Source organism: Aspergillus piperis (assembly GCF_003184755.1).
Source record: "Aspergillus piperis CBS 112811 unplaced genomic scaffold BO85scaffold_8, whole genome shotgun sequence".
Classification (NCBI taxonomy): domain Eukaryota; kingdom Fungi; phylum Ascomycota; class Eurotiomycetes; order Eurotiales; family Aspergillaceae; genus Aspergillus; species Aspergillus piperis.
The window spans coordinates 651,964-673,683 of record NW_020291598.1 but is presented as its reverse complement, the minus strand read 5'-3'; the positions used below and the strand labels follow the sequence as shown (position 1 = coordinate 673,683).

At 51.5% G+C, this 21,720-nt stretch overlaps 8 protein-coding genes across 8 annotated transcripts; 6 read left to right on the top strand and 2 right to left on the bottom strand.

The window, feature by feature from the left end:
• Positions 1 to 360: 360 nt before the first annotated feature.
• BO85DRAFT_420265 (TRAPP III-specific subunit 85 family protein) lies at positions 361 to 3,131 on the top strand. Its single transcript, XM_025657889.1, has 2 exons — positions 361 to 1,821; positions 1,873 to 3,131. The coding sequence occupies exons 1-2, from the start codon at positions 750 to 752 to the stop codon at positions 3,018 to 3,020; spliced, it is 2,220 nt and encodes a 739-aa protein (XP_025515840.1). The 5' UTR covers positions 361 to 749; the 3' UTR covers positions 3,021 to 3,131.
• Positions 3,132 to 3,424: 293 nt separating this feature from the next.
• Positions 3,425 to 5,272, top strand: BO85DRAFT_468564 (putative vacuolar sorting protein SNF7 family protein; the record flags this gene model as incomplete). The annotated part of the gene is made up of 5 exons (XM_025662272.1): positions 3,425 to 3,647; positions 3,717 to 3,963; positions 4,038 to 4,256; positions 4,324 to 4,518; positions 4,571 to 5,272. The coding sequence occupies exons 1-5, from the start codon at positions 3,601 to 3,603 to the stop codon at positions 5,270 to 5,272; spliced, it is 1,410 nt and encodes a 469-aa protein (XP_025515839.1). The 5' UTR covers positions 3,425 to 3,600.
• A 76-nt stretch (positions 5,273 to 5,348) lies between these two features.
• Positions 5,349 to 6,720, bottom strand: rad18 (E3 ubiquitin-protein ligase RAD18; the record flags this gene model as incomplete). Its single annotated transcript, XM_025656000.1, has 3 exons — positions 5,349 to 5,997; positions 6,054 to 6,168; positions 6,219 to 6,720. 3 exons carry the CDS (start codon positions 6,718 to 6,720, stop codon positions 5,349 to 5,351), a joined length of 1,266 nt encoding a protein of 421 aa, XP_025515838.1.
• A 251-nt stretch (positions 6,721 to 6,971) lies between these two features.
• Positions 6,972 to 9,241, top strand: BO85DRAFT_519818 (uncharacterized protein). The gene is made up of 9 exons (XM_025665080.1): positions 6,972 to 7,075; positions 7,138 to 7,193; positions 7,256 to 7,500; positions 7,562 to 7,740; positions 7,799 to 8,101; positions 8,158 to 8,182; positions 8,234 to 8,371; positions 8,417 to 8,599; positions 8,655 to 9,241. Exons 1-9 carry the CDS (start codon positions 7,016 to 7,018, stop codon positions 8,801 to 8,803), a joined length of 1,338 nt encoding a protein of 445 aa, XP_025515837.1. The 5' UTR covers positions 6,972 to 7,015; the 3' UTR covers positions 8,804 to 9,241.
• A 592-nt stretch (positions 9,242 to 9,833) lies between these two features.
• On the top strand, positions 9,834 to 11,905 carry BO85DRAFT_519817 (glycoside hydrolase family 125 protein). Its single transcript, XM_025665079.1, has 3 exons — positions 9,834 to 10,095; positions 10,159 to 11,369; positions 11,429 to 11,905. Exons 1-3 carry the CDS (start codon positions 9,968 to 9,970, stop codon positions 11,698 to 11,700), a joined length of 1,611 nt encoding a protein of 536 aa, XP_025515836.1. The 5' UTR covers positions 9,834 to 9,967; the 3' UTR covers positions 11,701 to 11,905.
• Positions 11,906 to 11,954: 49 nt separating this feature from the next.
• Positions 11,955 to 15,888, bottom strand: BO85DRAFT_459139 (pex2/pex10/pex12 family protein; the record flags this gene model as incomplete). The annotated part of the gene is made up of 7 exons (XM_025661629.1): positions 11,955 to 13,417; positions 13,485 to 13,603; positions 13,853 to 14,296; positions 14,327 to 14,480; positions 14,517 to 14,562; positions 14,593 to 15,741; positions 15,787 to 15,888. The coding sequence occupies 7 exons, from the start codon at positions 15,886 to 15,888 to the stop codon at positions 11,955 to 11,957; spliced, it is 3,477 nt and encodes a 1,158-aa protein (XP_025515835.1).
• A 209-nt stretch (positions 15,889 to 16,097) lies between these two features.
• BO85DRAFT_449030 (ribosome-binding protein NMD3) lies at positions 16,098 to 18,155 on the top strand. The gene is made up of 2 exons (XM_025660073.1): positions 16,098 to 16,249; positions 16,345 to 18,155. Exons 1-2 carry the CDS (start codon positions 16,188 to 16,190, stop codon positions 17,858 to 17,860), a joined length of 1,578 nt encoding a protein of 525 aa, XP_025515834.1. The 5' UTR covers positions 16,098 to 16,187; the 3' UTR covers positions 17,861 to 18,155.
• Positions 18,156 to 18,973: 818 nt separating this feature from the next.
• Positions 18,974 to 20,921, top strand: BO85DRAFT_438143 (uncharacterized protein; the record flags this gene model as incomplete). The annotated part of the gene is made up of 4 exons (XM_025658657.1): positions 18,974 to 19,066; positions 19,430 to 19,620; positions 19,790 to 20,042; positions 20,271 to 20,921. 4 exons carry the CDS (start codon positions 18,974 to 18,976, stop codon positions 20,919 to 20,921), a joined length of 1,188 nt encoding a protein of 395 aa, XP_025515833.1.
• Positions 20,922 to 21,720: the final 799 nt, after the last annotated feature.

The window sequence follows — 21,720 nt, the reverse complement described above, 5'->3', positions numbered from 1 at the left end:
AATCCAGTTGCGGCGGAAGCATCAGTTGGCGGAGAGAGAGGAACGGTCAGGCGGAGTAGGCGGCGCTTGGAAGGCAAGGAGAAGAGGGATGTTCTGAGCATGGGTAGCAGCCATCCCAGGATGAGTCAAATGGGCTGACGAGTGAATGTCCTCTATTGAGTCATGAGATGGTCAGCCTTGTGTTTCCCGATCACAAGCAGAGCGCATCGCAGGGAGAGAGTGGAGGGGATCAACAGCAGCGCCTGAACAATTAAACAATTGCCCGGCAGATCAAGTGGAGGATCATCACCGCCTTCCGAGCCGTCAACAACAACTCAATCAATCCATTAAACTAACAATGAAGCTTGTCGCAGCTCTCCGTTCGATGGCAGTCCACGGGTAAGCCAGTCTGCTTTCCTCATTGACACCAGAATATATATATTCTGAAAAGCAGTTGTCAAAAGAGTACCTCACCATCATTTTGACCCCCGACATTAGCTGCCGCGAGGGACGCATTAGCCCAACGGAGCTGTTCGCCCGACTTGCGCTCTGGGATTCGCCCGCGGTGACTTGGCTTCAACGCATCCCTACAATATCGCCCGGATTCCTCCCGCCATTCCTTCTCTCCTGACTATTTGCTCCGAACCTCACCACACCACATCACTCCCTTTCTCCGTCACTCTTCCCGTGGGATCACTCCCCACCCGGTCCATGGGCTCTAGGGTCATTTCTACTTTTGTTCACAGCGCATCCCACGCCACTCGGAGTCCATGACATCGCCCGGAGATGCGGCTCCGGTCAAGCCTCCGCCGTCGTTCTCGCCCGGCGTTCCACGTGTCGCATCCAAGTCGAGATATCCGAATCAGCGCCGCGACTCATCACCGGCCCTCGATGCAGACCTGGTAGACTCGAGGATCCGCTCCCCGACCCCGCCCCTGACGGCCACGACGGCAGAACTTCCGATTAGGTCCGCATCGCCTCGTGCTCCTTCTTTCCGATCGTCGACTCCACAATTAGCCCGATCATCCCTGGGATCCCCGGTAGAAGGTCGTTTCGATGGCGCGGAGGAAATCCGTTCTCTAATCATACGCTCGTTCTCCCCGGTGGTTGGAGTCTATGCATCAGCGGACACCGATGAGTTGGTACGACAGAAAGGCTTCGCTGGTGGTTTCTGGGAGTTGATTCGCCCTTTCGGCGAGAATGTACCCGGAAAGTTGGTCATAAGGGACAGCGTGGGGTCGAGTCGTGGCTGGGAAGACTACGGGGTGCGCTTCGTGAACTTGGCCAGCAACAGCCCGCCCCCTTCCAATTCGAGCTCAGGGCGAAACCCCTCCCTGGCACAGGTGGAAGAGGTCTTGGAGAAGCAATTGGGCACGACAGATGATCCGCTGGGCGGATCAATGCGCCCCAGAGATTTCTTGAATTTTCCTACAACATCCCCTTTATACAAAGTATTTCTTCGACACCTTCTATCGATATCCTCGGCCACGCCACATGAAACATTTCGACATCCAGTGGCCAGCGTCATTGCTATTAGCTCACGCAATACTGCCCCGCTTGAAAGTCTCAGACAATTGTATGCGGATACGAGCAATGGGCCCAGGAGGTTGCCAGATTGGTGTCACTCTGAATACCTCCGGTACTACGTGCTCGTTCATGACGAGGATCGGGATGACATTGCCGAATCAACTAAGCTGTACGACCAAATGAAGCGTCATTTCGGGTTACATTGCCACTTGTTGAGGCTGCGCAGCAATCAGTGCGTGGTCACCGATGATGACAGTGTTCAAGTTCCTGAATGCGAATGGCTCTCGCCTACTGAGCGACTTTCGGGTGGAGCGGGTATGACTAGACCCCTGCATCTACAATACCGCACTTACTGACGATTAATAGAGCCCTTGGTTGACCTGGATAATAATGGTCTTTACCTTTTCGACTCGGACATTATGGCAATCAAGGCCTTCATTCGAGAGCTAGTTGCACAGTCCGTCATACCATTCATGGAAAACCGAGTCGCTGTTTGGAATGACCAGGTGGCCTCCCGTAGGCGTGGTATCAGTGGCCGATTCATGTCCATGTCACGGAGATGGGCGGGGTTCGGAACTGGCTCTCGTTCCAGCCTCACATCGGGAGGAGCCAGCGGAAACTACGATGTCGCTCACGGTTACTATAGGCCAGACACGCCTGAAGCCCTTCTGCGTAAAATGGCTGACTTCGCGTTCATGCTCCGCGACTGGAAGTTATCAGCATCCACGTATGAGCTTCTTCGGTCGGACTATGCAAACGACAAGGCTTGGAAGTACCATGCGGGTGCCTACGAGATGTGCGCCGTAAGCATGCTTCTCAATCCGGCCGCAATGGGGACTAAGGTGAAGCTCGACGGAATAGATCAGATGTTCGACACGGCATGTTATTCCTATCTTACACGGTGCTCAGACACACCTAATGCACTTCGTTGCCTCACTTTAGCCATGGAATTGTTGAAGTCTCGTGGGGGTTCGGCAGTGGAAAGCGCCGCTCGATGGGCCATGCGGGCCATGGACCTTGGGCTTGTGGGATCCATCGGCCAGGGCCTTTTCAGCGAGCGTGTGTCGGCATGCTATGCGGCGAGGTCACCGGTGAGCGGAATGAAATGGGGCTCTCGACGTCGGAAGGCTGGAATGTGGAGTGTATTTGCCGCCGATATGTGGCTTCGTCTGGGGAAACCGTCACTAGCATCGGCTGCTCTCGAGGAGGCGGAGCGACTATATGCAGATGTATTGGATGGCGATGGGGGATTTGCAATGCCCGAGATGCAAACGTTCGTTGACAACCTAAGACACGCCGTCAAGGTCGAGTACTTAGAAGCCCGAGGGCTAGACACAAGGGACGAGGCAGCCACTGCCGAAGCACTGGGCACGGAAGAAACCAGCGAGAAGCTGGACCGGCGCATGAATCGCAAATCCTTGATCTCGAATCCGCTGGATTCGGGCGGTCTTGGTCCGGCGCAAGGCACGAGAGATGATGACAATGCAGCCAATGACGACTTCGAACGAGCTTAGGGACGCAATAATGGTGCGACGGGCGCATCGGTTTATACAATATCATAGACATGTGTCAATTAATGTTTCTCTACGTGTTTATGCTTAAATTGGATTTATCACTATCTCTGTACTCCTAACATGTCCGTAGTCCTCGTAGTGTGTATACTTACCGCCTTGCAGACCGCTTAACCCGGCAGAACCTAGCGAACCTCGCTCTGAAAACCTCGGATTTAAGCGGATTTAAGAACATACAGTCCCCAAAAAAAGGCTCCGAAATCTGTTGAAAATTGGGCGGTGGCAGAAAATGATCGCCCGCGGCAGCAGAACCATCACACGTGACCATCTCTTATCGATAAGATGACCTCCCCGACAACCAACGCTAAGGACGAAGTGGCCCATTTATTGACATCAGATAGACATCCCGATACTACTACCTCAGTAGCACCACGCACGCACGGGGGCTATCCAGCCTACACCGACGGGGTGTACTTTTCCTTTATTGCGAATACATAATATATACCACATTTAGATACATTTACTTCCATTTTCTCCTTGTCTCACTTTACATACTCATCTACCACTCACCATAACAACCACAATGACGACCCTCCTTCAATATATCCTCTCGCAGGATTCCTTCAGAAAGTCCGTTCTTCCCCCGATTTGCCCTCCTCTTAGCTACTTTACTGACACATTATCTCCTGTTTGTTCCAGAAACCGCCTCCCCTCCCTCTACTCCGACTTCCCCATCCACCGCAAGACCAACCCCGAGGGATACACCACCAACATCGCAGCCTGGGAACATGCCTTAACCTCCGCCGCAAAGCACGGCTACATCGCTCCACATGGGCCCGCCTCGAAGGGCAAAGCGAACCACTTGATCCTGCAAGCTGATGAATCCTTGTTACGTGATCTGGAGATTCCGGAATGTGGACGGCCTGTCGCACTGGGTGCGGTTTTTGTATGTTACAACCATAGACAGGTTATGAGAAAAGGGGGGTGTACAGTGACTAATAATGGCTCCGTGTAATGCAGGACGAAGCGACAAGGAATCGAACCATGGTGCCTCTGCACCTTTATCGGACTAACCCAGCGAGTTTGCGCAAGCCGCAGTGGGGTATTGATACGTCTGTTTTGAGTCCGTGGGCTGTCATGAGCTGGGGCATGAAGCAGTTGAAGGGCGTTGTGATTGGAGGCGAGGAGGCAACGCCGAGGTTACAGCCTCAGGAGTTGGTTCTGGTGGAGAACTTGAAGGTAGGTTGCGTTGACTTGGGTTCGGTTCGTGGTTGGAACGGGCAAGACTAATGTGGTGTGCTTATAGGAGGCTGCGGACCGCGTAGTCAAGCACGCCACGGCGAATAGTTCGTCAAAAACGGACTTGGTCTATTCCAAGGAAAGCTTCGTGAACGAGTTCGCGGGTGTTTTGGATGAAGGGAGTCGCCTGTCGGACGTGGATATGGATGTGCTCTTACTGTATATGTCCCGTGATAGCGGTGCTATTGCGTACGATGGCAAGGTATGTGTCTTTATTCCTATGTCTCGGTGTTTTATCTATACCATGTAGGAAGCTAATTATGTTGCAGACCATCAAATTCAGAACCAGTGACGCTCCAAAAGATATCACAGAGCAAGATACAGCCGTCGCCTCTATCAAAACGCTCATGGCGACTATGACCAAGCAGGTGGAAAACCTGGAGAACAAAATCACTGAGCTTAATGCGACTGCCAAAATGGCTCTGCAAAACAAGAACCGCGTTTCTGCGCTCTCGGCTGTGCGCTCTAAGAAGCTCGCGGAGCATAATCTGAAACAGAGACTGGATACTCTGATGCAGCTTGAGGAGGTATATTCCAAAATCGAGCAGGCGACGGATCAGGTGCAATTCGTGAAGGTCATGGAGGCAAGCACCGGAGCACTTCGGGGCTTGCATAGTCAGATCGGCGGTGCGGAGAGGGTCGAGGATGTGGTAGAAGAGCTGCGTGATGAGATGTCCAAGGTGGACGAGGTCGGAAACATCATGAACGAGGCTGGTCCACAGATTGATGAGACTGAGATCGACGACGAGCTGCAGGAACTGGAGACCAAGGAGCGGGAGGAGGTGGAAGAGAAGGAGGCAGAAGAGACTCGCAAGAAGCTTGCCGAACTCGACAGTCTCCAGCAGGGCGCTCAGGAAGCCGCTCGCAGAACAGCAGCGGAGCGAGCTGTGGAATCGGAATTGGAGGACCGCCTGTCTCGAATGTCGGTCGAGGAAGGCCCCAATACCACTGCTTAGCGCAAGACGATGAACAATCCTCCAGGGCCTGGGACCTGCATCATGCGCACATTCTAGACATATACACCGAGTGCGACTAATTTTGCGCATTGGTCATCTGGCTATCGACTGAGCCCTGGAGCGTCTGCGCTTGTACCTCAGGAACAATGACGGTTTTGTCTTCTACAGGCAACCTCTCCGGAGGGTGGGCATCTTCCGCCGCATGTATGGCTTCCGTGTGCTCAACAACAGGCGCACTGGAAGGCTGATACGTTGTCTGGCTGGCAAGCTGGTCGGTTGCCTGAATTGTGCCTACATTTTCTTGTGGTATCGTGGTGCGCACCTGCGCTTCGCTTTTCTTTCGCGCATTCGCAATGAGTCGCTTGAAGTCATCATCATGGCTCGTTGACCAGGCCGCCGCATCGAAGTCTTTGCGCATGACGGTATCTGTGACATCACCTGATATTTGCGCTTGGCCGCCTTGTGTACGTTCCCAGATATCCAGTTCTCGCAGCAATTCCCTTTTGGACTTTGGCGTTTTGGAGTCGCAGTTGGCATTCCATAAATTCATCCACTCTGTGTGACGTCGTTGCAGAAGGGGCCTCGGGCCCGTGTTCGGTATACCCAAGTCTTTTAACTTCTTTCGGAGCACATTATCTTTCAATAAAGAATAGTTTATAATGGGCAGTCGTTCTGGTGTTTTATTCAGCGCGTCTTTTGATCTCTGCGCCGCTGGTTGTAACGAGCTATAATTCCAAGTCAGAGGCAAACATGTAGACACGCTCCAGAAGACATATCTTACCCAAAATTCAGCTGTTTCGGTGGCGCAGGCTCTCCAGTACATGTATCCAAATGTCGAAATACCGCTTCATTCTTCATCCTCCGGTTGCAGATCGGGCACGCGACTAGTCCGTCCTCTTCAGTGGCGATTAGCATGCGACGCAACTTTGCCGATGAGTATACACACCTGGAACATATTCCTCATCATTACTATCCTCAATGACCTCAATCGCAACAGGGTCTTCTTGAGAGCCTACTCCCCGAGTTTGGGATCGAGTCCTCACGCCCTCCGCAGCAGGTCCATCTACCGCCTCGACCTTTCTCTTTTTCGGTGCTGGCTCCTCCGACTCTGCCTCTTCTGTCGCACTCCCCCGCGCAGCAGCCTTTCTCGCCAAATCTATAACACTGGGCCTAGCATTCTGGAACGCTTCAACCAGTTCCTGAACAGCCCAGTTTCGCCGCAACTTCAATTCCTGATCAGAGCTGCGACACGCGGGGCATTTGCCTTCCGTGCTTAAACACCGCCGAATGCAAAGTGAGCAGAATGTATGACTGCACGAGGTGATCACCGGATTATCGAAGAAGTCCTTGCAAACCTGGCAGCGGAGGGCGGATTCGAGAGGCGCGACGAGTGACAGTGGCGTTGGAAGCCAATCGGTCGAGTCGGGGAGGTCGAAGGTTTGGTCCATAGGGTGGGTGGGTGCAGGCTGCGGTAACTATCGAGGTATCATCGGATAGGCAGGTAAGTCTAGTAAGCAAAGGCGGGACGAAGGGAGTTTCTGAGGCTGTTATGGACCGTGAATGGCAACTGGCAATCGTCAAGAGTAGTTATTGTGATGGCGTCGGAGACTGGCTGCGGTGCCAAGACCCGCTGACTGATACGCGTAAAGTGCTTCCAGAACGCGTCGTCCATGTTCTACTCCGCATCGCATGTTGCTTTGAACGACGCCGTTTTTCACGCACGATCAGGGGCCTCTTGTCATCATGGCTGTTGCTGATTATAAGAGGTATCTCGCTGAGAATGTTATCAATGAGCGACGCACGGTGAGTGAGGTCTAATATGCTGCAAGCTGGATATCTACTAACAGCTTCGGCGCATACTACAGGTCACCTACCGGTCGTTAGGTAGAGCCCTTCGGGTTCATAGTACCCTGGCCAAGCAGTATGTCTTATACGAATAACACGAAATTATGCATATGGATTATTCTGATTGTTGTCGGAAAGGATGCTCTTCGATTTCCACCGCAACGAAAACAACAAGAAGCAAAACAGCGTCAATGCGACTTACATTATCACGGGGATCCAGAAAGTGCCCGAGACCCCTTCCACAACGAATGGCCTTCAGGACAGCTTCGATGGCATTCCCCAGAGCAGCCCATACATCAGCAGTTCGATGCCGAACCAGGATGTCGCTAGGAATGAGATCGCCATGTCCTCGGTTGTGCTTGTACGAGAGGAAGACTTGGAGGGTACGTGGAATTGCTTCCATTGCGTTGCGCAAAGGGTGGGGTCTGATAATTGAGTGCGCAGATGCCAAGGCGACATTTCAATCAATCTCCTCGATATATGTCTACAGCCTTCAGCCAACAGTGCTTCAGGATCTCAACGTCTTGACAGATGTTGCGGGAGAGATGATCGCCAAGCATGCTCAGGAGGATCCCTTAGAATACGGCAAGACCTGGGGCATGATCCAGGGCAACAATGTCCGGGTAAGAAGTGCGCTTGCATTTCCGTATTCCTATGATACTAATGAGATTGTGACTACAGAGAAGAACCGGCGGTCGCCCTCCCGTACCAGCTCCCGCTCAGGCTCCAGCTCCTCCTAAGGCGACTATTCCAGCTAAGCGTCCTGTTAAGGAAGAAGAAACATCACAACCCAAGAAAGAATCTGAAGACAAGGCCCCGAAGACGGAGACAACGGCCAAACACGAGGAACCTCCAGCGTCTAAGCCAACTGAGAAGACAGCTCCTCCAAAGCAAAAGGGCAGTATTTTCAGCTCTTTTGCAAAGGCCAAGCCGAAGCAGAAAAAGGAAGAATCAGCAATACCGGCCACTTCGGCTGCCGAATCGGTCAGTTCCATCACTTTACCCGAATTTCTTGTATTGAGCGACTGACAATCATGTAGGCCGAACCCAGTGCTGCTGAAGATGGTGAGTACTTACTGTCTTTCTTGACGTTGTACACATACTGATATGTAGCAGTGGTTCTAGACGACGCATCAGACGGGGATGAGGAGCCCGAGGAGCTCTTCCGAGACTCAGGGAAGCCCGCATCCGCCGGTACACGTGAGTCGCGGAAAGAGCGTGAAGAGAGGCTCAGAAAGATGATGGAAGATGATGGTATGTTGCCTCCTTATTGTCGGTAACTCTTCTGACTGGTATCAGACGAAGACGAAGACGAAGAAATGCCCGATGCTGCACCGTCACCGGAAGAGTCTAAACCTATCGACGAGCCGCCGCCGAAACAGGCTGAACTCAAGGAAGAAGTTACGGTGAAGGGCGGTCGTCGCAGAGGCAGACGCCAAGTCATGAAGAAGAAGACAGTCAAGGACGATGAGGGCTATCTTGGTAAGATTGTACATTATTTACTGATTGTGACAACAGCTAACTGGTTGGTGCTTAGTGACTGTTGAGGAACCAAGCTGGGAGTCATTCTCAGAGGACGAGCCAGCACCGCCTCCCAAGAAGAAGCCCGCTGTGAGTGCGCCCAAAGGCAAACCAGCAGGGAAACCGGGACAGGGTAGCATCATGTCCTTCTTCTCGAAGAAGTGAACAGCTCTTAGATAACTGGACGTTTCCGAAACCGCGTCATTTCCGACCCTAATTTCTGCTTCTGGTGCTCATATACCATGTCCAGGGGTTGTGACCGATATGCGCTGGTTGAAAAGTGCACAGCAGTTCCCCAGGAAGTAACTGAAATTAAGCGGCGCAATAGATGGTCCAGCCGTAGCATCTCTGCGCCAGCCCACACTAGACTCACATCCAGTATACCCTTCTTTGGTACGATGCAGTGGACTGCTTGTTACATGTCATCAATATCTGGTCTGCTATTTCTCCTTATCCCAATGCTTATATGTTCCTGCATACAGCGCTGCATCTATAGTATATAGCTTCACTTGTTTTCACTCGACAGGCATAGCATTTTCCACCCACGTAATACGCCCAATTCATGTACTATCAGGTAGAGCTTTGACTATACAAATATCTGTGACGCATTTGCAGCGTTCTTGAGTGTCCCCTCATTCAAATTTATCAATCTTCTTTATAGTCTTGATCGTCATGAACGCGGCCGGCTCTGTAGGCAGAGATGATAGCCAGGAGTGAGTCCATGATTCACTCTATTGTACCAGGGAGACAGAAATTCCAGTTCTGGGCCAAAGTCAATGCTTCGAAGCGTAGTAGGATAGCGTTCATGTTCTGTTTGAGCAAAACCTGTCCTGGGATGTGATCGACAAACTAATGCCAACATCTAATAAGAAAGGATGTCAGGCGACTATCGGAACGACCCTTGAGCCATCGGCTGATCAAGACACCTGAGTCGGCGAATAAGTCGAGCGAAGAAGTAGACATGACAAGGATAGTGACTGTATAAGCCAGATAGCACTGGATGCGAATCGTGACCTGCAATGAGTCGATAAACTGCCTTGAAATATGTGCATTCCGGAGGGTTCAATGGCATCCTGCAGGGCAAGAGTGGGTTGGTATGATGGGTGGGAAATACTGCCGGGAATCCGGGGGATCAGCGAGGAAATCGGCTGTTTGCGATCTTCTTCCCCGCATTCCCCTGCCTTCCCCTGTCATCCCCCAACCCGCCCACTTTAAATCATGCCATTGTTCCCCTTAATTCTTTTTCAATGGTCAATGGCACACTGGTTCGACCTTCCGGCCTTATAATACAAACTCATCATCAGCGACAACCGCTATCCAGCCATCAAGATGCGCTCGTTGTCGCTGGCCGTAACCCTCGCCGCCGGCTTGGGTGCAAGGGGAGCTGCAGCTCGCGATGAGCCTTCCATTCTGCGTCGGGCTTGCCCAGATTACACCTCTTATGCTTCTACTGGACAGTAAGGGATTCTTCCTTTGACATGACCTCTGTATCAGCCTGCTTATACCCATCTTCGCTCTAGTGCCCCATACAGCGGTGGTCCTCTGAATCTGCCCTACCAAAGACCCGCAGCAGAATGTCGGACCTTTGTCTCAGACGCAGTAGAGCAGGTCATCGACGATGTGACCTCGCGCATGGTAGACAAAGACATGGCTCAGCTGTTTCGCAATGCTTTCCCTAACACACTGGACACAACCATTCGCTGGCATGTCAATAGCACGTCCACCACTTCTGCCTCTCGAAAGATGAGACGAGACAGTTCGCAATGGCAAGGAGCTCAGACTTTCGTCGTGACTGGGGACATCAACGCAGAGTGGCTGCGCGACTCGACAAATCAATTGACTGGCTACCAAACACTGGCAAAGAAGGACCCGGCTCTCTACAGTCTCATCCTCGGGGCCATACACACGCAGGCTGAGTTCGTCATTCAATCGCCCTACTGCAACGCGTTCCAGCCCCCTCCACCCAGTGGAATCCAAGCAACAAGCAACGGCCAACAGGATACTGTACATCCAGCATATGAACCCTCTGTTGTTTACGAATGCAAATACGAGCTCGACTCCTTGGCCAACTTCCTCGCTCTGGGCAACGAATTCTACGAAAACACCGGATCCACCGAATTCCTCACTAGCCGGTGGTATCTCGCCCTGGATACTCTCCTGAACGCCACCGACGCCCAGTCCCAGCCAACTTTCAACAGTAACCATCAGTATGTCCAGAACCAGTACACCTTCCAGCGCCAGACAACTCTCGGCACGGAAACCCTCAACCTGGCTGGGATCGGTAATCCGCTCAATTCAGGCACTGGACTTATCCGCAGCGCATTCCGTCCCAGCGATGACGCCACTATCCTGGGCTTCTTCATCCCGGCCAATGCCATGATGTCCGTACAATTGAAGAAAACCGCGGATCTGATCCGCGCAGCTGGCGGCGACTCAACCCTAGCATCCAATCTCCAAACCCGCGGAGAGAACCTCGAGCAAGCAGTCCGCCAACATGGTATTTTCAACCACCCGAACTACGGCGACGTCTACGCCTTCGAAGTAGACGGGTACGGCTCGCGCATCTTCATGGACGACGCGAACATTCCATCCCTCCTAGCCCTACCCTACTTAGGCTTCGTCGATAAATCCGATCAAGTCTACCAAAACACCCGCAAGATGATCCTCGACCCTAACGGAAACCCATACTACCTCACTGGATCGGACTTCCACGGCATCGGTGGACCTCACAGTAAGCAATGCCCGAGCCCTGGCACTTTGTGATCAAGACAGCTAACACAGATGCATTAGTTGGTCTCGAAAACGCCTGGCCAATGTCCCTGCTCGTGCAGGCATTAACAACCGACAACGTAACTGAGATCACCGATTCCCTTAATCTGGTCCGCAATTCCAGTCTCCTGGGCTTAGTCCACGAGTCTATCGATGTCAACAACATCAAATCATACACGAGACCGTGGTTCGCCTGGGCGAACTCTGTCTTTTCCCAGACTATATTGAAAGTCGCGGCTGAACAGCCTGAGGTTCTATTCGGAGATGGAGCGGAGCCGTATGTCATTTCTTAGATGCTTGCTACTCCATCACTTTGATTAGCATAGCGTTGTGCATAGTGCGATGTGCTATACCCGGCCTGTTCATCTATAGGCTATTAAAATAACAGTATCAAGATTCAAGTGTATATGAACATGTTGAAACTTAGTAACCCTTAATTCCACACAATGCAAACTAAGTACTATAGTATGTATTTAATACGCTCCATACAAATCATGCAACCCATTCATACAGTAAAAACCCTCAACACCCCCTCTATAAACTAAATCTACACCAACACCCTCCTCAACCCCTCCGTCCCCCCAAGCACTCTCCTCCCCGTAACTGGACACCTCCCCTTCCCACTCTCCCACTTCCCACGTCTACTCCTCGACTTCTTCATCTCCTCTTCATCACCATCACCATCCACACCACCCTGCTTCCCTTCCTCACCCCCCTCCAAATCATCATCCGCCCACGCCGCGCCCGCACCCTCCCCATTCATGAAATCCAACTGTCGCTGATGCTCCCCATTCAACCAATGGAAGATACACACGTAGCAGAAAACATACCCCGTCTGACACGCCGTAGGGTTCGTAAGCGCATTCAAACAGATCGGGCACGCGGACGCCACATCCGAGTCTGGCGGGGGAAGTGGCACGGTGAAGATGGGTAGGTATGAGGTTGCTGAGATGGGGGGTTGGATGCGTGTGCGTGCTGGCGGGGTTGATTTCATGGCTGATTTGAGGGTTGGGGATGATGGTTGCTGCTGCTGCTGCTGCTTCTGTTTCTCTGCGGCGGCGGCTGCGGCTTTACGCTTCTCCGAGGGAGGGGTCATTCCTGCTGCGACGGGGGCAGGGAGGTCCAGGACTTCGGTTGCTTTGCGGGCGAGTTGGCGCGAGAAGTCACTCGCGTGCCACCATTCGAGGAACTTGAGGGCGAAGATCGACGCCGGGAGGAAGTAGCGGAGGGAGGTGAGGAGTTGGGGGTAGAAGTTCTGCGGGCTGAGGAGGCCCAGGAGGCCGGAGCCGGGGCGGGTGCGGGCGCCTGCGCCGCCGGGACCAGATCCGGGAGTGGGCTTGGGGTCGAGGATGGAGGCGATGGCGCGGTGGTCTGCGGAGCTGAGACGGCGGATTCGGGTGCCGATGAGCCAGAGGAAGGGAGAGGAGTATTTGGTGTTGTCGAAGAGGTAGGCGAGGTTGAAGGCAAGGATGGAGAAGTAGTAAGCGGCGTTGACGGAGGGGTAGATGTTGCGGAGGAACCACTTGTAGTAGTGGAGGAGACGTTGGCGGATTGTTGGGTTTGGAGGGAGGTCGTCGCCTGGGTTGTATCTGGGGCCGCCGCTCATGATTAGGGATGCTTGTGGTGCGGCGTGGATGTCGTAGCCTTCGTCGAGCTTGCGCTTTAGGTAGGGGATTCCGACGAGGACGAGGAGGTTCTTCCAGACGTCGGAGGTGCGGAGCTTGAGGGCTTCGCGGACGGGACCTGGGGCACCGAGTTGGGCGCGAGGTATCTCGCCATTCTTGGTGAGGAGGACTCGTTCGCGTTTGAGCGAGTAGAAGTTCTCTGTGAAGGAGCCGCCGAAGGTGCGGAGGTAGTAGCGTTCGACGACGAGGGAGAGGAGCGCGTAGATCTCGTCGTAGGAGTTGAGAATTCGGAGGAGATATCGTGGATGGCGATGGGTCGCGACGGCGAGGATATATCGGATTGAAGGGGGGAGAAGGTCGGAGAGCTGTTGTTCGGCGAGCAGCTCTGCGATGGGATGCAGGTTAGTCGAGTAGTCGTTGAGATAGTTTGAGGTGTGCGATAAGGCACGTACCGAATAGCGATGGCTTCAGCTCATCGAATTCTTGCTGCAGACTGGGCAGGTATTCCATGTTGGCGACAGCACGCCAGTCATTGGCCCCTAGGTGGAAGAAGCAGTTGGGATGGGGGGGACTGGGTGGAGGATGGAGAGAATGCGGAGGTGCAGCTGCTGCTGCGGTGGACGTCAATCCGATGGCGGCGAGTTGAGCCGAGGCTTATCGGCACCCGTCAGCCAGGTCCGGATCCACCGTCACATTCACATCCAGCTACTGCTACTTTACTGCATAAGAAGAGGGATTTGGGATTGTGTTATTTACTAGTACAGTGTCTACTATTTACAATGACTCGAAGAGGCATCATTTCAGCATCTTCATCTGGCACGCGTTCCAGAATCGGACCAGATTGCTCGTCGATCCTTCCGCGGCCTTTTGCACAATATCTGGATCGGCAAGCAAAAGGCAGCGCTTGATATCTACCAAGAGCTCTCCCTCGAGGGGTATCGGATTTTCTTCTCTCCTCATCATCGGAATCCATGTTGATACGCAGTCCCGGGCACGGAGTTCATCTCCCAGATCAGCATGCAACCGGAACAACATCTTGTAGTCAGCAGCGGTGCGCAGACTTCCATTGAGGGGACCCTTGCGCCACAACTTCCAAAAGCCATTGTAGTCGCCGTGCTGAAAGAGCGATAACATAAGGCTGCGGGCTTGCTCGGGTTCAAAGGGTAGGTCAAGGGTGTCGATTAGACGAGACACCCGATAAAGAGCGCTTTTATTTTCAGCCTGTGCATCATTTGCTCCGTCTGGTACAGTAGTGGACGGGGAACTGGCAACGGCTCGATAAATCATGTCGAACACTCTCATGTTGACAACATTGGTGCCGCGCAGAGATAGATGTTCAAGCACAAGAAGAGCTAATTCCTGGTCTTCTTCCGGAACTCGCCCTGCAACGTCCTCAGGGCTAGTCCCTGCTAGGCGGGGAGATAACAAGGCTGAAACAACTGAAAATGCTAGATCATCAGATACTGAACAACCAGCGCATGTACATTCTGTGAACGCTGAATATAAACCCCGCTTTGTATATCCCGGGTGCTGTCTGGAAATCGCGTTGCAGAATAGGACAAGACGGGCTATTGCTCTCTCTGCCGCCGTGCTGATTGATAACAGATCATGGAATAGGCGCATGAATAGCGTAGAGTCATTATCTTCCGGGCCCTCTCCTAGTTCGATCCTGGCCTGAACGTCGGATAGTTTTGAGAGGTGGTCAAATAGCGCATCCATTGAGTGGGTTGTCTTTCCATTGTCGCTATGGTCATGGTCTCGAAGTAAAGACGAAGGCTGGGAATCCAGAGTTACCTCCGTATCTTCTGTATGGGTTGCTGCACGGTCGAAGTGTTGGCTTGCGGGACGACGGTTGGTGTGAAACAGCCTCTTCTGTCCGAACAAAGGGCTAGTGGGAAACCTGGAGGCATGGCCGAACTCACGGTCAGATGGTGATACGTTTATCGAATTGGAAGCACGAACCTCTTCGGAAGGTGCGGCTGAATTAACCTGGGAAATCCTTTGTTTTTCTCTTTCGGATCGGTCCAGCGCCTTCTGCCAAAGGCTTTCAAGATCGACTTCGGCTCTCTTTCCTTCTGTGAACATCTGCACAACAACCCTAGTGCCGGTGGCAGTGTGGCCAAACCCTTCAAATCTATAATCCTCATCCTTCTTGACTGGCGTTTCCTCTACCACACCGGCATTGACACAGATCCAGCCTGTCGTGATCCCATCGTCCTTTTCGTCAAACATAGTACCGGACCTGCTGGCGAGCCTAGCACGCCGAGCCTTTCTCCGGAGCTTGATCTTCAACTCATTTCGACCCAGGAGTCCATCAGCGTAGGGAGACAGCTTGTAGGTACTTCTCAACCAGCGGCAAAGACGATCTGCGGACACATTCAAGTGCTTGACACTGCGAGCAGTTCCAATTATCATGATCACGTTGGCCCCAAGAGCTGGCGGAGTTTCCAATCCGCGCAAATCAATCAACTTCAGTTCATCAAGACCAACATCCTTGAACATATAGTCGAGAAGTGCAGGGAGGATAGCTGGAGGATTCTCTGGCAATTCGGGAATCTGATCTCGCGAAGTTGTCTGCCTTGATTCGGGCACAGGTGCTTCTTCCTGTAGATACCATGGGATGTGAGGGGTGCTCTCCGACGCGGAGTTTGCTGTCGGTTCTTCTTTCAGCTCAGATGCCGGTGACACTGCAGGGGACGAGGATGAAGGCTGCTCAGAACATAGGCAAGATACTGAAGCAAAAGCTCGATTTACTGGGTGAATGGTCGAACGGTATAACGCGGCGCGAGAGACGGAAGGAGGCGCGCGAAGTGCTGTCCTGGAGGACCAGGCAGCTCTCAACAATGCCCTGTTCATGATGGTCAATATTGCAGCAGTAATGGTACCAAACGAGAGCTCGACAGCTTTCTTCGCAGTGGCGACATGCAGCGCAATTGGGGAAGCTGCTAAGAGCAAACAAGACAAACGGTGACTAAGGATGGAGTCAGCAAGCAAACAGAGCAAACAAAAAGTTCTCGCGGCGGGGCAAATATTGATCCTCATGACAAATCTAAATTTCGCTTCATCATTCAGCGAGCAGGAGTCGCCGGCTCTTCTATCTTCCCTATCTTTACCCTCTTGTTTATCTGGTGTCAGGCCTCATCCCTGCTTCCAACATGTCGATGGACCTGGATGCGCCGGTGCCTTTCGAGGCCCCGCAGGAACAGATCGCTGCGACGTGAGTTACCCCGCAAATTGAAAGAAAAATTTCCCTGTAAACATACATGAGGGCAATATTTTTCGGGGACCTTAACTAATAACCTCGCTTTTTAGTATCCTTTGTTGCAACTGTGGCGCGCCTATCGATGGAACAACATCCGCTGGTGCCCTTTGTCAGGACTGTGTGAAGTTGACGGTTGATATCTCCCAAGGCATCCAGAGAGAGGCAGTTCTTCACTGCTGCAAGGACTGCGAGCGGTGGCTCCAGCCCCCCACCAGCTGGGTTAGTGCTGCGCTCGAATCGAAGGAACTTCTCGCACACTGCTTGCGCAAGCTCCGCGGCTTGTCCAAGGTCCGCATTATCGATGCCAGCTTTATCTGGACCGAACCCCACTCGAAACGTATCAAGGTCAAGATCACCATTCAGCAGGAGGCATTCCAGGGCACCATTGTGCAGCAGACTTTCGAGGTTGAATACGTTGTCGCCTCGCTACAATGCCCTGACTGCAAGAAGTCGTTCACTGTCAACACTTGGAACTCCAGCATCCAGCTGCGCCAGAAGGTGCCTCACAAGCGAACCTTCTTGTACCTTGAGCAGATCATCCTCAAGCACAACGCTCACCGCGATACAATCAACATCAAGGAGGCCAAGGATGGTTTGGATTTCTACTTTGCGCAGAGGAATCATGCGGAGAAGATGGTCGAGTTCCTTTCCTCCGTCGTCCCCACCAAGGTCAAGAAGTCGCAGGAGCTGATCTCCATGGATATCCACACCTCCACGAAGTCATACAAGTTCACCTTCTCTATCGAGTTGATCCCTATCTGCAAAGATGATCTGGTTGCGCTGCCCATCAAGCTTGCCAGATCGCTGGGCAACATCTCGCCCCTGGCCCTCTGCTACCGCGTCGGTACCTCTGTCAACCTTCTCGACCCTAACACCCTCCAGACCGCCGATGTCCCGACAAACACCTACTGGAGATCGCCCTTCAGGAGTCTTGCCGATGTGACGGAGCTGACCGAGTTTATCATTATGGACATTGAACTGGTTGGACGGTCGAACGGACGGTACTACCTGGCCGAGGCAACCGTTGCCCGTGCTTCGGACCTTGGCTCGAACGATCAAACCTACTTCACCCGCACTCACCTGGGTGGTGTCCTTCACGTCGGTGACTCTGTCCTTGGTTACCACCTGACTGGTACCAACTTCAACGACCCCAACTTTGAGGCGATCGAGGCCAGTGGCCAGTACAGCTCCGCTATTCCCGATGTTGTGCTCGTGAAGAAATTCTACGCCCGCAAGAAGAAGAACAAGAACCGCAACTGGCGTCTTAAGCGCATGGCTCTTGAGTACGAGGAGGAGGCGGCGCAGCAAGCGGCTGGCACCCTCAACCGTAAGCAGGAAGCCGAGCGTAACCGCCTTGAAGAGGACTTCGAGATGTTCTTGCGCGATGTCGAAGAAGATCAGGAACTGCGTGGCACTCTTGATTTGTACAAGGCACGGAGAAGTGCCCCTGTGGAACAGGGTGGCATGGATATGGACGAGGATAGCGATGACGAGGAGGTGCCCAAGATCAACATGGATGAGCTGCTTGATGACTTTGACGAGTTGAACATGGACGATGACCATTAAGTTCCACGGGACTTTCTTAATCACGACTGCACATAGGGGTTTCTGGCGTTTTCATGGCTATTCTGATATCGTTATGGTTAACAATATCCGGTCTGATACACAAAAAGTTATCATAGATGAAGTGAATGATTAGACATTGATTAGGATTGGTGAAGTCTGGCTTGTATTCCTCAACTGAAGTATAGCTGCACGTCGGACATGATCATCGTGAATATAGTAGCTGGCATTAACTGCAGGTGTTGAATAGATCATGTTCGGATGCTCTACTATATAAACTCAGATTCTGCAGGCCTCATCTTTTTCCTTCCACGCAACATGATCATATCCTAGATCTACACTCCACTCGCGAACCCTAACACTAATCAAAGGGAGAGCCAATCCAACCCAGAAACTTATATAGGCTTTCATCCCACCATTCAATCTATGAATACAACAATGCCCTAATCGCTTGGTCCCATGAGAAGGTTCAGAGATGGCATGATGCAGTAATCCTAGGTAGAAGAACACCGAAGCATCAGAAAAGCTGGTTCTCCTCAAACTGCTGGTACAAAGAGTACATTTAAAGCACTATTCGTTCGTCCTAGAGCCCCGTGGGTATGAAAGTAAAAAATGGGCCCGAACACCACTAAATTGTGGCTTAAGTAGACTTTTGCCCATAGGATGGAACTGAGCAAGATGCTTGATTATGGAGGCTCTCAGTATCACTGAACGGGAGGACACTTCTACAGCAGATGACACAAGAGTGGACGAAGAGGTCACTAGTACCGCAGAGCAGTAATACTCTGCCAGCATTCAAAATAGAAGCCGGAGGGCGATTAGGTTTTACTACAAACAGGTGACCTGCGTCTTCCAAGACGAAAACTATCATATGATACATTGAACAGCAGCAATGATAGGGAAACGCGAACATGCATACCTTATTATCACTATGCACATGATGAAATCTTTTTCGTGTGTACAATATAAAGAGCCAGGATATAGGTAGAAACCACTGATTAAGACAATGATGTCTTCTTCTCGATATGCACTGCATGCGAAACAGGAATAACTCCCTTCAGCAAGCCGACTTTTTAGCCCATTGCCTCATGCACATCAGAACTACGCTACTGCGGCATGAATTACACCACTAATAAGCTATGTACTCTAGCACTGGCGCACTGGGTTCCTCGTCAGAATCAGACTGATACGCCTGAAGCGATGACGATGGTATGCTAGGTAGGGCATAAACTACCTCGAAACTGATGAGCTGAAGCCCCTGGCTCCTCTTTTCGACCTAAAGTCCTCTTTGTCATGGCCTGGTGGGTGGTTTTCTCTTTATCATATCACTACTATGGGAACCATTATCAGGATGTCACTTACATGCATGGCTGCGAATTGACGCAGGCTTTTGCTAACAGCAACGCCATTTTACAATGCTGCCCATTATCTACGGATTTAGAATGTCTCCGGAACTGCTGAGTTTTAGTCCTGTGCCGACGATGTTCCAGACTGTCAGCGAGAAATCGACATTATCTTTCTATTTGATGCAAGTCCCGGTAGCTTGGTCGATTAACTCGAGGGTCCATATAGTCATTGTATATTCATGACATAAACGACGCGACCCATCCCGGACGTTTGTCCAAGAACTGGAGTCGTTTGCTCCGTGCTGGAGCAAAACGGTTCTATTTCTATGCAAACGAAGAAGAAATCGAAGTCAAAGCAGATGGTAGTTCAATTTGTTTACTAAGAAGGACTTGCGCCGCTAGAACTTACAATGTCCGGTATGTGGTCAGAGTGTTCGCAACACTCACAAGCTGTATGGTCAATTGCAACCAATCAAGAGTCCTTCCCGACCCTTCCACACAATCGCACTGGATTTCGTTGTCAGCCTACCTGAAAGTGACGGATACAACACAGTCCTCACGGCTATTGATAAGCTGTCGCGTGCAGTTCGACTAATCACTGGACGAGAAGACTGGATCACACCCAGTGGGCAAATGCTTTCTGGAACAGCGTTGTCTGCGATGTATGGACTCGTCCTGTTCTTAAGGCCATCCAAGGAGCGGCCAATATGCAACGGAAGATCAATAACCTTTCTACACACTTGGCGGCTTTCACAGATGAACTCAACCCGTTCTTGATTGCCGAGGCCACCGTAAAGGAAGCAATGGCCCTCCATCCAAATGACAAAGCGGGCAAAAAGGTAGTGGAGAACACCCTGCGCGCTACAAAACAAGCTTAAATACGTCTTCACTACCATCCGTTGAGGCTAATCTGCATACTCAATGACATCCTATTTATGACGCCACTATCGTTGAGGACAACGACTACGCACGAGCGGGACCTGCAACGTGCCTTCCATATCGGAAGCAGCAAGCAGCCGTCGGACACCTCCTTTTAGCAAGCATATTATGTAATTAGGAAGCATCAGACACAGAGCATCGTTGGCAATACTCACCTGTCTATAGTGGACGCTGCGTCAATGCTTTGCCAGTCGCCCATCTATCTGGATTCGTGGAAATACACTGGCTTGTCAGACACCACGTCCAATATTCTTCAATATCAGATTTTAGGTTTCCTCGTTGACAATCCTCTGCAGCACCTTATGAGCACGCGCAATCGGCTAATCGGAAAATATGGAGACGAGGACTCCCACGATACATCTAACATCGAATGTGTCACAGATGAGCTTCAGGATTCCAGGCCAGGTTTGTACAAGGAAGTTGAAACTGTCAAGAGACTGGGACATCTTCTGCCACAGGAGCTCGATAACATTACTTTAATATACTCTGAAACCGCTCATGACATCTTGTGGAACACAATAGACTACTTCGCCTACACAGTTATACCTACTCCTGGCAGGGATAATCCAGGATTTCATCCTATACACTGGCTTGCGTTATTAGACATTGTTGATCTACCGCATCAGCACGATCATTGCGGCAAAACAGAAGCACGAGAAAGTAATATGTGCACTCTTTACGACGTCCACTTTATTGCCCTGCTAACTGCAATTTCTGTGAGAAGAGATACTCGACTCAAGGCGAATTCTCGTCTATGGTATAGAAATAACCCTGCTTGAAACTTCATTCCTATTAGACAAGGGCTAATACAGCATTTGCCCGAGAATTCCGATCTCATATCAACTCTATCGAATCATAAGTCTTCAGACAATGCCAGGAACCCCGAATCATTTGGCTATTTATCTCTGGCTGATTGCTGCTCTAGACAACAGCCCACTGAGTACCGATTCGATGCGTGTCTAAAATTTAGCTAGTGGACACCAGTTCTTCGGTCAAGCCCAGATGTCCTCGTATCAAACTCTAATCGCATAGAGGCCTTAGAAATCCTCGAAAATCCTCCAGTAAACAGGATGGCTCAATGCAGTGCGACAAGAAGATCCCTGTCCAAATAGGCACTAATCTCAGTGTTGCATATGACGACGAGCCCGCCCAGCTGAACCTTGGAAAGGGCACACTTGGCTTGCTTCCTTCATTGGGTTAAGCAAGAGAACCTGCTGACGAACGAAGGTGTCTTCTATGATAGAAACATCGGTGAGCAGGACAAGGACAGTTGTATGGGCGTTGAAAGGAGTACTAGTGGAGATGTGCTGTCCTAGTCAAATCAATCAAACCCCTGGGAGTAAGTTGGTAGTTGCCTCAAAATGCTAGATTTAGTTGATGGTGCAGCCCATGGTCAGGTGTCGCCAGCGGAACTAGATAACGCACTCGTATCCCAGAAGAGCAGTATCGTTGCAGAAACATTACTTCAAGACTTGCAAGAAATGTCGACTCTTATCAGTGACCCGCATGTCACACCCCTTGGACTTCGAATTCTCTTTTTCATGATTGAGGCAAAATCTGCTGCAACCGGAGGAAACC

What these genes read in the sequence shown, in the direction of transcription:
- BO85DRAFT_420265 (XM_025657889.1), top strand. Translation starts at nt 750, where the DNA reads ATGACATCGCCCGGAGATGCGGCTCCGGTCAAGCCTCCGCCGTCGTTC. An exon ending in GCGACTTTCGGGTGGAGCGG is followed by an intron (nt 1,822 to 1,872) that starts GTATGACTAGAC and finishes GACGATTAATAG; the next exon opens with AGCCCTTGGTTGACCTGGAT.
- BO85DRAFT_519818 (XM_025665080.1), top strand. Translation starts at nt 7,016, where the DNA reads ATGGCTGTTGCTGATTATAAGAGGTATCTCGCTGAGAATGTTATCAAT. An exon ending in TCCAGGGCAACAATGTCCGG is followed by an intron (nt 7,741 to 7,798) that starts GTAAGAAGTGCG and finishes TTGTGACTACAG; the next exon opens with AGAAGAACCGGCGGTCGCCC. An exon ending in ACCCAGTGCTGCTGAAGATG is followed by an intron (nt 8,183 to 8,233) that starts GTGAGTACTTAC and finishes GATATGTAGCAG; the next exon opens with TGGTTCTAGACGACGCATCA.
- BO85DRAFT_449030 (XM_025660073.1), top strand. Translation starts at nt 16,188, where the DNA reads ATGTCGATGGACCTGGATGCGCCGGTGCCTTTCGAGGCCCCGCAGGAA. An exon ending in CAGGAACAGATCGCTGCGAC is followed by an intron (nt 16,250 to 16,344) that starts GTGAGTTACCCC and finishes CTCGCTTTTTAG; the next exon opens with TATCCTTTGTTGCAACTGTG.
- BO85DRAFT_519817 (XM_025665079.1), top strand. Translation starts at nt 9,968, where the DNA reads ATGCGCTCGTTGTCGCTGGCCGTAACCCTCGCCGCCGGCTTGGGTGCA. An exon ending in TCTTATGCTTCTACTGGACA is followed by an intron (nt 10,096 to 10,158) that starts GTAAGGGATTCT and finishes TCTTCGCTCTAG; the next exon opens with TGCCCCATACAGCGGTGGTC. An exon ending in CGGCATCGGTGGACCTCACA is followed by an intron (nt 11,370 to 11,428) that starts GTAAGCAATGCC and finishes CAGATGCATTAG; the next exon opens with TTGGTCTCGAAAACGCCTGG.